The 14,509-nt window shown below is 40.9% G+C and overlaps 1 protein-coding gene across 9 annotated transcripts in view; it reads left to right on the top strand.

Moving 5' to 3' along the window:
- Nucleotides 1–14,509, top strand: part of LOC119656080 (CUGBP Elav-like family member 2) — a 417,181-nt gene that overhangs the window by 65,554 nt on the left and 337,118 nt on the right. The window contains exon 1 of one of the 9 annotated variants that reach the window (XM_038062419.1): nt 2,692–2,996. The exons of the other annotated variants lie outside the window; for them this stretch is intronic. Coding sequence (XP_037918347.1) covers nt 2,992–2,996 — 5 coding nt within the window. The 5' untranslated portion in view covers nt 2,692–2,991. Of the gene's footprint in view, nt 1–2,691; nt 2,997–14,509 lie in introns of those variants that run through there. 9 annotated transcript variants of the gene reach the window in all.

Below are 14,509 nucleotides of genomic sequence, written 5' to 3'. Positions count from 1 at the left end.
TTTCAATCCTACTGGTTATCGTACTTTTCCTTTTGTCATTAACAGCTAAAATATTGAGGATCGAACAATTTGTATAGTTACATATCGTTGTTTCTGCTGATGGTGGCAAGGGCCTCTATGTCGTTGGAATCATTATCAATGTTAAGTCCGCCACCAATGTCTCGTCCAAAGTTGGTAACGCTGTTATCCTAACACTAACAAAGATAATAAGTTACATTTTTTTGGTGTTAGGGTAGCACGATTAATATCATCATCATCGATGTTATTTCTTTTCGTTACCGGTGACGTTTTTCATGCTGCTTTGTCAGTTGAACATTGAGGAGTTAAATGGGCCATGACATCTTGCTATATGGCAGTAGTAGATGATAAGCGACCATCACTGTCACTCGAAGGCTCCAAACCCTCATGAACACTTGGGTGCGACGTATCATTGGCGTAGGTTGGCCTGTTCTATTTCAAAGGAGGGATAGTTACTGATTTTTTTTTGTTGTTTTTGAAGTTTCCCTTTTTTTCGCGCCTGGAGTGTTGGATTTCTTCTTTTGGTCCTCTCACTATTCTCTCTAAGTGATTTGAAACGTTAACCTAGTCTCGTTTGTTTATTTGAACTTCCAAAACTTTTTTCTGACCAAACTGCATTGGGTTTAAGGAATATTACTTGTTTTTTATGGGCTTTGAACCATTTTTCTTTCATAGAGATTTTAAAATAGACAAGTCATTGCTTCGAGCTGCTTAAATTATCTGCGGTGTCATAATAAGAGGACAGCAAATGGTTTCACAGACATTCGAATTTTTCGTGAAAATTAGGCAAGCCTTACACACTACCGCGAAGTACCCTTAAATTAAAGAAAATCCCACTTTATTGCATTTGAGAAAAAAAATCTCTTAGTAGAAAAAAAACGATGATTAACGGTTTCGTCCAGGGCAGAGGCAATTCATCAGTTGCTGCCTAACTTCTGCCCTGGAAGCAGAGTGACGGAAAGCGGCAACAGATGGAAATCATTCCTTTTTATTTAATCGTAAACACGACAAGGGTGCGAATTATGTCCAACTGAAAACCTTCAGTACTTTAAACATAAGCCTAAGGTAATTTTTTTGTTTGGGATATGAGGTACCCTAAGTGCATGTCTACACGATGTTGGACGGGACTACTCTCTTACCAACTTACCCTCACTTTTTCTTTCCACAGTTGGTTTTCGGTCATGTAGCTCTCTGGGCAGAAGTGAGGTAGCATCTGATGAGTTGCCTCTGTCCTGGAAGAAGCTGTTGGTAATCTTTCTTTCTATTTTCTGAATACCTGGGTGCTATTCCCGAAACGATGGGTGCGTGAACCAAACAAGTGAGAGTAAGTTTCTCTCCATTTTTTCCGGTCCACCATTATGTAGATGTTGACTTATCCCAAACAAAAATAAACGATTATTATTTATTTTCGTTTGTGACCTTATTCACAAAATTCAATTCATATCGATCACTTTAAAATATCAGGTAGACAGCTCAAAAATTTCGCACTGGCGAGTGAGAAGCATCGCCCTCTTTACATTGCATTTCTGGATCTAGAGACAGCGTTTGACCTTGCGCCACACAAACTCGTCTGGTATGCTCTACGACAACACTTAGTCCAAGAAGAACTCGTGCGCTGGGTTCAATTGCTCTACCACCATCCGTAAAGTAAAGTTGGAAGTATGGCGGGTGTAAAACCGCTTCATGTCTCTGTCGGTGTTCATCAAGGAAACGCCCTCTCACCAGTCCTCTTTGTTCTTGATATGGACACCGTCACACGGGACTTCCAACGTCCAGCGCCCTATACAATGCTTTATGCAGATGTTTTCCTAGGGGGGGGGGGGGGATTTAGGAACCTCGAGATTGCATCCAGATGGCGAAATCGATCACGACAAGCCGACCCCGCTTGTGAACGGAACAAAGGCTGAAAAAAAGTAGAAGACAACTCAAACTTTCACTTTGTTTTAATCTTCGCACTGAAAGTGCTGCAACTATTCCTACACGTACATGTTAACAGATTAATGAGGATGGATGGTGTATTATCGTTACTGAGATTGCCCTTCATTTCTGCCACTTTTAGCCGGCTTAAACCTTCAAATGGACCTATGTGCGACGGTCAATCTCCTTCATAAAATTAACGAATGCTCTTTTCGAGATTTGTAACAGGGCTGAAAAATGACCTTTTTTTATTTTGAGAGGGAATTATTTTCATGTAACTGCCTATAGAGAATATTGTGGAGAATACGATAAACCGCGAGCCCATTATATTGGAAAATTTGTTAGAAGACTGACTTCCTTCGACTCACACAGCCGTGCCGTCCGCAAAAAGGCAACAATTACCTTTTCGTCCTTTTGAGCTGTAATCTTTTTTCGAACTACCAATTTTCATAACTCGGAAATAATAGTGCTTCAGATACTTTCAAATCATCAAATGAAAAAAGGAAAACTCCCTGAAAATACTCTTTAGAAAAGTTGTCTTTCAATTTGTCAGTTTTGTCCGGAATTTGCCGCCAGACAAGAAAGCATGACCGTAATTGAAAAAATATTAATCATTGCGGGACCAACTCGACTAGAAATATTCATCGAACTATTTCATGCTGGAATTCATTCGCTTCAAATTTGTAATTACTGAACTCTCCTATTGTCCCGGAAAATGACCTGATCGAACACCCTATACAAAATCAAAGGGTTGAAAAATCATTTTTCAGTCAGTGACAAATTTGCTGTGAGGACAATCTTAGTAGCAGGTGAAAAAATGGAAATTGGAAATTGGTGAAAAAAATTCTCCGTCCGATTAGTGTTTAACCAAATTTAATTTATTTCATGTTCAACTTTTTTTGAAATGTTAAATTTTAGTGTGTTCTAAGTACGTGATAAAAAACAAAAATTTGAATAAAAAATTCTTTAGTGTTGGAGAAAGGCTTCTGACGAATATTATTAACAATTTGAAAAAGTCCGTGGCAAGAGGGAAACTTATATGTATGTCAGTCCAGAATGAGGTAAGTGCAGTGTTCAGTGTTTAGCCCCGTGAGATGAGCAAACCTCAAGTGATTCAAGGCGGAAGGCAAATCCATGTAATGCTTAGGATGAAAGAGAAATGTTTACAAAAGACTGATGACGACGCAAGTGGCTGTATTGATGCAGTTATGTCAAATTCTTTTGACAGAAGCCGACTATTTTTAGGCGGAAGACCGCCAACTATTGGAACGATTTTTTTTTTACTTTTTTACTTTATCATATTTTGGAAAAGAGGTGACTCTTATTCAAAATTTGGATGGACGGTTCTAGGAGACTCGCTGAAGTTGTCCTAAAACATATCATAGAAAGTCCTCAAGTTGACTTTGTATTATCCCAAGATCGAATGCCGTTAATGCCTTTGCAGAATGATTGGATATTCCGATTTTCTACTCAATATTAATCAAGAAGTATGATAATTCGAAAGATTAGTATTTAAAGTGTGATTTATATGCAACTGAATGCAACTTTTATTCTTAAATTCAAAAAAATTTCACGACGTTTGTTGGAAGAAAATTTCTTGAATTTACTGTTTTTATAGACTTGATTTAGCACAACAAACCTGAAGTGAGTTGTCAATTTCTATATGAATTGACATCATTTGCAAATTAATTTGCTGAAACCTTTAACGATTTTCTAACTTTGCTTGGAACTTTCCTCACATATTGTAAACGTCTTTCAGTAGTTTACCATGCCTCTTCCAACGTCACTCTCGCTTTACCCGTTCTCCCAAATGTGTACTCCATGCTTCGCGCGTCTTCAATTAATACCTTCTTCTGCTTGTTTAATCTTCAAGATGGAAACATCCACCACGAACCAAAAAATCATCACCAAATTTTCGCTTCCCTGGAGGTGGATTCTGAAGCTAGTTGTCGTTCGTAATCTCTTTAGTTTTTTGTTTCTCCACGGAAGGCGACCTCCCTTTTTGGAATGCTTACGAAACCAGTGGCTCAATAGTATACCGGCCGCAGCTCCATAGTATTATTTTGTCGTTAATTAGTCGCTAGTCTTTCCAAGATAGTAAAAATGTCCTGTAACTTGGTCTCCTTTTTTTCATCCTATAGAAATCTCTCCTTTGTGTGAAAGATTCTATTATCCTATTAAATATAGTAGTTACTAATAGAAAGTAGCTGTGGTTGTGAGCTCTGATTACAGTTCATATTACCTTTGTCTGCAGGGCACTGCAATGAGAGCAGCTCATAAACTGATTCGATTAGATTTATGAGAAAACAATGTACGTGGAGGGCACATAGCATTGGAAGAGTCTTTGTGAGAACTGAATCTAGTTTTCACAATGCATTCTGGTTCTCACATCCCCATACATATGTTTGGTAGAAGATATGATGTTATCTTGAAACGAAGAGAAAACTAGGACTAATCAGAAGAATGTGTGTCAGGATATATTGACGTCTGCTACACCGATGGCTCGAAAACAGAAAATGGTTCTGGAGCAGGAGTCTACCTCTCGAATAAAAACGAAAAGTGGATTTTTCCTTTGGGACAATAATCAACGGTCTTTCAGGCTGGATAATTGACGAGCAAATTTCACAATATAAGCCCCATCAACGTTCATGCTCCTGCAGAGGAAACTGCAGGGTCGGCGGTGGATACGTCCCATGATTCACGCGGTAGAGGGTGTCCCAAGTATGATGTCAAAATCGTATTTCGAGCCAAGTAGGGACAGATTCCGAATTCAGGCGATACGTTGGCTTCCAATATGCTGTAGATTATTCAATTAGCAGTACCGCTAGAAATGGTTCTTGGAAGTACCTAGTTTGCGCAGAAAACACTCCACAAACAAATTTGGGCCTTTTCGATCGGGCCACATTCAACCAAATTGAAAAACTGTTGATTGAAAGCCATCACCTCTCAGCCTTAATGAATGTCAAAACAAAAAAGGGGCCAATATACCTAGACACGGATCACTATCTCGTTGGCATAGTGCTCCGGGTTTGAATTATAACACCGCCTAGAATTTCGTCTGACACTCTGGTAAGAGCGAATACTAAAGCCATCCGTAGTACAGTGCTCCTTAACCACCTACAAGGGAAAATGGATGCCGCAATAACCACAGTTAACAGAGGTCCGCAAACTAGGATAATTGCGATTCATTCAGTAGTTTTTTTTATTCATTAAAGAAGCCTTGAAAAAACGTCAAAATTTATAAACAAAAGTTTAACAAGGCACCAAAAAATGACTTTTCAATATTTTTTCATTATCCTTGTTTGCATGTTAAAATGCTGTTTATGTTTTTCTCTAAGACGATCAGCAGGCAGGCAGGACGTGGCAGCAGAAAAACACCTTGTTTTGCAGATGGGTATATAAGTTGCTCTGTATTTCAATAACGCACGATGTTATCGTGCTCGATAAATTACTAGGCATGCTCAATACCTTAAAAAATATATATATATATACCTTTATCCACTTCGTCACAAAAAATTTCTAGAAAAAGCGAAAAAAAACTGCTTTCACACGGGATGACCCCCTTAACAAATGATCTTCACAACCATCTGAAGAACGTTATCATTGTTAAGGCCACCAATATAATTGGCCCCAGGCGCAAAGAATGTTGGAACGAGTGTGTTGAAGTTGAACAGCTAGCAGAGGAAAGGAGGAATACTGGTGCTGCATCCTCAAAGAAGGCGAGAATGCGCAGATGCCAGAATCAGCGCCTTGAAGTATGTTAGACCACTTCTTTCAAGACCGTAGCGGTACACTCCATGATTACAGTACCCTCTAGGAGGCAATGTGGTCAGCTTTGTGCTCGCCCGAGATTATTACCCGGCTTTGGCTCAGGTACTCATTTACAGCTGAGTCTGCCAAAAGTGAGATTTGAACCGCGACCTTCCCTTGGACAGCCTTGCGCTCTAACCACTCAGGTATCCGGGCTGAATGCATGCCAAGTGGCATAATCCGCTGAAGAAATTCGTATTCGGAGAATTATAAGAACCTCATTGACTTAAAAGGAAACTGAGATTTGTTTATTGTTTTTCTTGGGCCTATCACGAACTCCGTCGTCTGGGGAAGAGACTACACGAACGGAGGAAGGGACCCTGTGAATTCGAAAAGTACACGACACATGCGCGGGAATTTTATCAATAAGACAACAGGATGAAGGTTTATACACCTCGATGCTTATCCTGCCGAGCCAAAAAGGGAAATCTGATTTGCAACCATAAGATACTCGCCTCATGCGCTCAGAACATCATCCTCTCGTACCAGAAACGCTTGAGGCAAATCAGCAACAGATCAGATTTTCGCTGTTCGACAAGCGATGCAAAGACTTTCGGAGTATGGCTATCAGTTGCGTCTTTTCATCAACTATAGGGTCGCCTATGGTAGCGTTTCCAGGGTAAAACTGTACACGGCTATGAGAGAATTAGGTATCCCGAACTGACTAGGCTGACTCTGATCAATGTCCGAGGCCAGATAAAAGCAGCAAAATCAATCTCCAGACTATTTGACGTCAACAATGGTGGAAGACAAGGGGGTGCCTGTAAGACAAGGGGATTGTGCATCCTCTTTAACCTGGCTCTGAAAAAATGGTTCGTAATGTTGATCTTAATGCGAGAAGCACCATCCTGTTCAAGTCCACCCAAATACTGGCCAGTCTGGACGATGTTGACATTATGGGAAGAACAACCGCAGATGTGCAGTCCGCCTTCATCCATATCGAGTAGGCGGCCCGAAATCTTGTGCTGCATATTACCGAAGGCAAGACGCAATACATGGTGGCAACATCAGTATCAAAAACCAAAATGCGTACGGCATGCGCTGGAACTCTTCGAATAAGGACAATGAAGTTGGGAGATACAACTTTGAGATCGTTAACAATTTCTCCTATCTAGGTTCTCTACCTGTGTAGAGTTTGGGCGTACTTAAAAGCGTCAGCCCTTCTTTGATACCTGACTTCGAGACATCATCAAGACATTCTAATCAGGTGCAATTCCCAAGGCAAAGCCGTGTCGGAATATGTATGAGATAACGGTTGGCCGGTTGATTAGAAGTCAGTGGACACGTCAGGTTAAGAAAGGGCGAGAACTCTACTGCGATGTTGCTCAGTGGAATCTGGTATGCTAGGTTGGCTGGCTAATTAGTCGCTTTAGAAACACATGACGCAGGTCATTGGAGGGGAAGTGTATGCTTCTCGGGAACACATTGTCACACCGGGAATGACACTACGTGTGCGGATTGCGTTTAATGACAACTATAATAATATCTATTTCGAGAGTTTACATTTAGAAGGTCCTAAGAGGAATATTTTGGGATGAATTGTGGAATATCTCTATTAGAATCTAATTTGAAACTGATCGCAGGTCATGAGGGGGGCGAGTCGTGGTTGTATCGTCCGTATTAGTTTATTGCTCAGCTCAGACTCAGCTTTTTTCCGAAAGCAAATAATAATCATTGTCGCAACAATCAAGCTGGGTCACGGCCTTGAAGTGTGTTAGAGCCCTTCATTCAAGACCGTAATGGTACACTACAGTACACTGTAGGAAGCAATGTGTTTGGCATTGCACTCGACTGAGATTATTACCCTGATTTGACGCAGGTATTCACAACTGAGCCGACTGGTATCCGACATCCAGTGACGATAACAAATCCCTCAGCCCCCGGTGAGATTTGAACCGCGACTTTCTGGTACGACAGTCCAGCGCTTTAACCACTTAAGCAATCTGGACACACTTTTTCCAAAAAGCTGGTCGCGTAGTTGGGATTGCACCATCTACCCTTACCTCGACTTGGAATGGCCAAACTATAGTGTCTCATGTTCACTCCTTGATTGAGTATAGCACACAGTCAGATTGTGCTTAAATTTTACTATCATCACAGTTAACGATGTGCAAGTGATAAGCTCACAGCAGCGAGACAAACACAGAGCAGCGAATTTGGGAAGCTGACGCTCTACCGCCTCAACCAGCGCGCCATCAATTCTTCTCTTTGAAGGGATCATACTAGCAACTTTTAGTAAAAATTCTCGCGGAGTCTGTGTAAATTTTGAAACCCTTCTTTTGATAGCTGGAAATGATGATGGTCAGAAAACAGGCCCTGATAGGAAACGTTAGTAATATTTCATGCGTTTTAGTCGCATTTTGCAATAGACTTAGAGAATTGAATTAAAAGTATTGATTTATACTATATTTGGGAACATAGTCACTGCTCCGAATTCCCTTTTCCATCAGGACCGAAGTCGTCCCAGTTGGATGCAGTTTGTTGCTAAATTTGTTGTCGTAGCCCTATCATTCCCGATGTTTCTGCGTAATAATCTTTTGCTTCCAGTTTTTCCGATTTAGAATATATATTGACCTTCAGAAAATCAGCAACTCAAGACGATAAATCCTAAAGTCTTCTTCTTCATAATTCCTTGATATTTACTCCCAATCAGTAGCTTCCTACTTCCTTTGTTTACCACCGAGGCCAAAGTTTTATTACCTGTTCTTGAGAACAATAAAGTTTATGAATACGTTAATTGACGTTAACAACAGACCATTAAGCGGTTTTTGTTGATAGTCAGGCCATTTTAAAGGACTCTTTACTTTACGACCCGTCAATTAGTCTATACATCAAAGCCTGCCTAAATCTGCAACCATTCCGTCTTAACATCCCCTCCACACGTCTGTAAGCCCATCATGTCAGATAATGGAGTGTTTCGGACGATACACCATATCCTAGGTCAGTTTATGTGCTTTGAACTGTACTTACTTCCGAAATATCCTTTTCACCGATCCGAAATTAATGGCAGATTAATGAACACAGAAGGGATTGTGTGCGGTTCACTTGCAACATAGCATGAGGTGTATCTTTGTATGATGTACTGTCTCAGAGAGATACACGAATGTTAGAAGGTAGCATGTTCCTGGATCCAATTATGTTCGCAGGCCACAGTATTTTCGTGAGCTCATTGCCGATAGGAGCTCAAACACAGTATCTCTCTCTGCTAAATGAATTATTTTGAAGGGATTTTGTTGTCGAACGGATTACAACAACGCTTACAACCTCTCATCCTTGTGTATAGCGCTTTAGGCGAGTACTGCCTCGGCTCTTGTGTTGCTCCCGGCTCGATTGATTAATTGTGATAAGGTGTGGATTATGAATGATGAACCCCTGTAAGAGAAAGATTATATTGAAAAGCAATTTATTAGTTTTACATAGGTAATGGCGTGTGTTTAGCTCTCATCTGTTCATCTATTTAGTAGAGTAGGTGGACTGCATAGGATTATTAAAGTGTTCTCTCCTTGCTGTAATCTAGTTGGCTCCTTTATTTTTGTAACGCGTTGTTATTTTTCGCATTACTTTATGCTAATGCCCACTTTTAGTAGAGCAATCCTTTCTAAATAATCCACATGAAATGTCTGAATGTGTGTAACTGATTTCGGCGGTAAGGGCCTCTGGTCTAATTGTCGACAAGAATCCAATAACAAAGTTCAACACCACTTCAGGGCAGATCCAAATTCCCAAAATCAAACATCTTGTGTGTGTTCATTCACTTCATCTACGAGAATCTACCCTAATATTCAAAGAAGATGATGCCTTTTCGCAATAATCCTACCAACTTGAGTAGGTACAACTTTGCTCCATTTTCTCCGTCGTTGAACTTTAGTCATAAGTTGCTACACTCTGTCTGTAGCACGGCACCTCTTACAGGACCTCCATAAGACAGTCCAATCTTCCCTTTAACACAATATAATGCTCAGATGCCTGTATATAATTTTTTGCCACTTGTCGAGTGAACATCTTGAAATAACTCCGCTACAATCTACTCTCAGAAACTTCCCGCACGATAAGGGCGCACGTTATTAGGGTTGCTGTCGTGGCAACTTGATTCCTACTGCTATCGGCTGAAGTTTTCTATTCCGAAGTAAAGTAACCTGCATTTGATATGGGAAGCAAGAATATACTAATCGTAAAATTGTGTGGCCAGAAAAAAGGAGAATTCCACTTAGGTGCTCACTCGAGTGTTTCCTAATTTCTTATTTGTAGTGGAGGAACTGACAAAAGCAGAATGTGCCTTTCGTACCTTCCTCATACTCACATATTTCTCCAGATGATAGCTTCGGAAATCACAGCTGCAAACCAACTTTTAATGTAATGTGGGGTTACTTGTGAAATTGATTTCTTATGTAAATTGTATTTGGGCAATTCAAAGGAAAACGAGAGGAGATTCGCTACCAATGAAATGGTAGAAGGAATTTTTGGTTCATTGAACGATTGAAGCCTATCTGGGATTCTGATTGAGCTGCTGAATTGCCAGGATTCTCCCATGAAAAACTGACATGTCCCTGTCGAGAGCTAATGTGTTTCATTGTAGCTTCTTTCTGGTTCAACTGCCAAGATGGATTCAAGTTTAAAAAACTCCTTCCTCCAATGATTTTATTGGTATTGCCGTTAGTACTGAACCCTAAATCTCTGATTCCTGGCGAATCCTATCTTTGTGCTCTTATTCACCTTGCTTCCCTAAGCCAAGTAACCATAATTGTTGCTGCAGAAAAGAAATGAAAAAGGGAAGTTCGATACGCGCCATTGAACTGGGCAAGTTATTGCTATTGACATGCACAGGCAAAAAGTTTCATCCCTTATTTCAGCGCATACTTTTTTCCTCTATGGTATAACACGATATTCTGAATATTCTTCGCATAGTAACCCTCATAGAAGAGCGTGGTCCAACCAGCTTTCGCGTGTCTGACACCGAGACCCCTTGTGGATCGAAAGTTTCCTTTCCTTATTTCCTGGCACGGGAAGGAGCTAATTTGAATTTTTCAAAATTTTTTAATAACCCCCATGAGTTTTCACCCATTCACATGCAAGTTAATGAAAAGTCTAATTGTATTCACAAAGTTCGCCTTATAATTCACATAACCTCCTCGAATGGATGATAGACGAATCTTCACTCATAGCGGAGGGGGAGGACGTTGAGTGGCGGAGTGCATTGCATCTCGTATCGACTCCTTCGTAACTTACATCCTCTTGACCTAAGTGTGTATGCGTTGCTTGTTCCTTCGCCGAGCAGTTACTTCAGGCTTGGGATGAAATTATGCATTTGGGTCAATTGTGGTTAAGGAGTGATGGTGTAAACTCTTGCATATGCAGTAGAGAATATCTGGGTGAAATAGGTTGAAAAGGTTGCTTTGTTTGTCCGCCTCCAGGGGTGGTTAAGAAATTGTTAACGGGATAAAAGTTAATTTTACATAAGAAAACAGTTTCCTATGAATGCTGGTGATATTTGAGTCAGCTTATTTTAACATAAGTGTGAACATCTTGATGGTTGTCTACGCACATAAATTTCTTGGTGCTCATGGGTTTGGTGGCCATAACTGCAGTTTCCTCCTTAAGTTTGATGAAAAGAATGTTATATAGTTTTCATGGCCCAGTTAATTTCAAGTTTTTTCCAAGCCTTGGAGCATTTTTTCCTGTGGTTGAAAGAGTATATAAATTTAAAATACATTTCCTTTCTCACGACAATATTGTCAGGATTTGAAAGTAGTCCTTCAAGTCAAGGTTTTGAGTACAAGCGTAAAATTTGTTCAAGGTAGAGCGAAAAAAAATGTCGTCGTACAATCACCACGAGAAAACGGGGGATGCCTTTTTTCGATTTATACTTCCGGTAGTTAGATTGGATTGACAAAGTTGAGGATAATCGTAATTCTAAGCAATCTGACTACAATGGGCATGTTTTACTAAGCTCTGGTGGCTTCTGAGAATTTAAGGGCATCTTCATAAGGTAGAGATCATGCAGATTTTTCGTTAAAGAGGATCCCACCAGAGTATCCTCTTTCGAGGAGCCTGGTACAAAATCTAGCATCATCTGTTCATTCTCACACTCGTCTCATCGGGATACCTTGGTGTGACACAATCCCAAACAAGAACTACGTCAGCAAAAGTTCACACACATTTCAGTGAACTGACAGATGTGGCGCGTAAGCGCAGTTGATGCACTATGGTTCATTCAGGTGTCCATTTTTAAGGTTTTGTTTGTAAAACAAAACCTTATTAAAATCGGTTTACTGTCTGTCTGTCTGTCCGTCTGTCTGTCTATCTGTCTGTCTGTCTGTCTGTCTGTCCGTCACACGCATTTTTCTCGGAGACGTTTATAGCGATTGAGACCAAATTTGGTAGAAAGGTGGGAACTGTGAACGCTCACGCATATAGTGAGTTACATCCTCTTACGACGAATTTAAGGGGGGGTCCCCATACATGCAAAAGGGGGGTGTAAATTTTTTTTTCATCAAATATAGTCATGCGGGGTATCAAATTAAAGGGTCTCGGTTAGTACTTTTCGAAGCCGGTATTAGTTTTGACTTTTGCTGAAAAGGTGGGGAGTGCGGGGGGTTGAAAGTGGTCATTTTTTAACGAACCCATTCTCAGGAACTACCCAACTGAAAAATCTGGAAAAAATCAGGGGGCTGCCACTATATGGTGTCTAGGCTCCGAAATACCCTCCATATCGATACCTGTTCAAATAAAGTCAATAATAGTATATTATTATAATTTTTAGGAATTGACAGGAAACCCCCCCTTAATTTCACCCTAGAATCACAAAATTGCAGCAATACAGGCTACAGTATAGATCATAATCTTGCCAAATTTGGTGAAAATCGCACTATTACTAACAAAGTTATGCTAGGTCAAATCTGCGCTCCTCTGCAAATTCAAGACTATGAATGTCAATATCACTTGAAAGTGGCTTTTTTCACATAATATATGCATATTTTACGTGCTACATGCTAATGGGACAAATGCACGCCCAAATCTCTTTATAAACGAAATACACAAAACCTTTCATACCTGAAGCGTCTAGCTTCCGGTTTCCCGACTTGTTTTGTTTCTGGACGAATTTGAGGTGTAACTTCGCGGTTAGCGTTTAAACCACGCATCCCCCGCGGTATTCGAGCTCGATACAGTCCTTGGAGCTTCCTTTGTATCGTGATTTTTGTTACGTTTGCTTTCCTCCGCTATGTACCACTCAGTCTCCCTCTTTGAGTGTCGCATAAATGTTCTGCGGGTTCTCGGGTGTAGCCGTGCATTCAGCACCAGGGAGACTCGTCCAGTTCAAATCGCAGCAAGTAGTTCCTACAAAACATGTCCAGTAAGGAACTGTGTCGGCTGGTTATTCACTTTCTCGGGTCTTCTTTGGATTCTCTCAGTTCTCTTAATATAGTTGTTGTCATTTCCTATACGGTTGCTCCCTAGTGGCTTTCCGGAAGTTTGGAGTTACTTCGGATTTTAGAATTAATTTTGCCACCTCTGCGATAAGCAGCCTACGACTATATTTTCAACTCTGGAAATTAGACATTATTCTTGCCAGTTGCAGGTCAAGTCTGCTATGAAGCTTACCTTCGTTGTTACCAATCCCATGCAACCCTTATTACGATTGGTAGCTTGCCTTTCCGTCCGTCCGTCAGGCTCAGCTGGAATATTCTCAATAATGGCTTGGTGACATGAATGCTTCTCCTTTCATATGGTTTCCGGTTCTTCCACCTTTTCATTGACTTGACTTGAATAGATGCTAGAATAGCCAGGATGAAACTGTACACGGCCCTGAGATAAATCGGTATCCCGACAAAATTTATAAGACTAACAAGGCCGACCCTAAGACTAGGGGATGCCCTATCATGTGTCCTCTTTAACTGGAAAAAGTGGTCCGTGATGTTGAGGTAAATCCGAGAAATATAATCCCCTTTAAGTCCACCCAACTACTGGGCTATGCTGATGATATCGATATCATGGGAAAAACGACCCGAAGCGTACAAACTGCCTTCATTCAGATCGAACAGGCGGCAATAAATGCGAGATCTTGGGTTGCACATCAATGAAGACAAAATATACTGCGGCAACGTCAGCACCAAAAAAAAAAGCAACCAACAACATCAAATCGCACTGGTCAAACCGGAAGAATAAAAATACGAGATTACAACTTTGAGACCGTTAATAATTGCTCCTATCTAGGGACGAAAATCACAACCGATAACAGCTACGACGGTGAAATTCGCGCACGGTTGATGACTGCTAACAGAGCCTATTTCAGCTTATAAAGACTGTGTCACTCGGCTCAAAGCTCTGATTGTACAAGACATTGATCTTGCCAGTCCTCCTGTATTCCTCGGAGACATGGGTTTTTAGCAAGAAAAAATCCGAATCTTTGGCCCCATTCGAGAGAAGAATCCTCGGAAGAATTTTTGGCCCCCTACATGAGGATGGACCATTCCGTAGCCTACATACCGACGAAACCTTTGAGTGATACCATGACCGTCAGGTTGTGGATAAAATCCCGCTCAACCGGCTGCGGTGGGCGGGACACTTAATCCGTATGGATGAGGATGATCCGACTCGAAAAGTCTATAATACCAATATCTATAGTAGAAAAAGAAGACGATGCAGACCTTGTCTGAGATGGAGCGATGGCGTGGATGTCGAATAGGTGGACCTCGGTGCAAAACCGGGATGTCTGGAGCTCCCTACTAAGGCCGGCCTATACCGGATACCGGTTGTTGCGCCGTTG

The sequence above is a fragment of the Hermetia illucens genome, chromosome 1 (genome assembly GCF_905115235.1).
Source record: "Hermetia illucens chromosome 1, iHerIll2.2.curated.20191125, whole genome shotgun sequence".
Taxonomy (NCBI): domain Eukaryota; kingdom Metazoa; phylum Arthropoda; class Insecta; order Diptera; family Stratiomyidae; genus Hermetia; species Hermetia illucens.
This window is presented reverse-complemented; position numbering and strand designations above follow the sequence as displayed.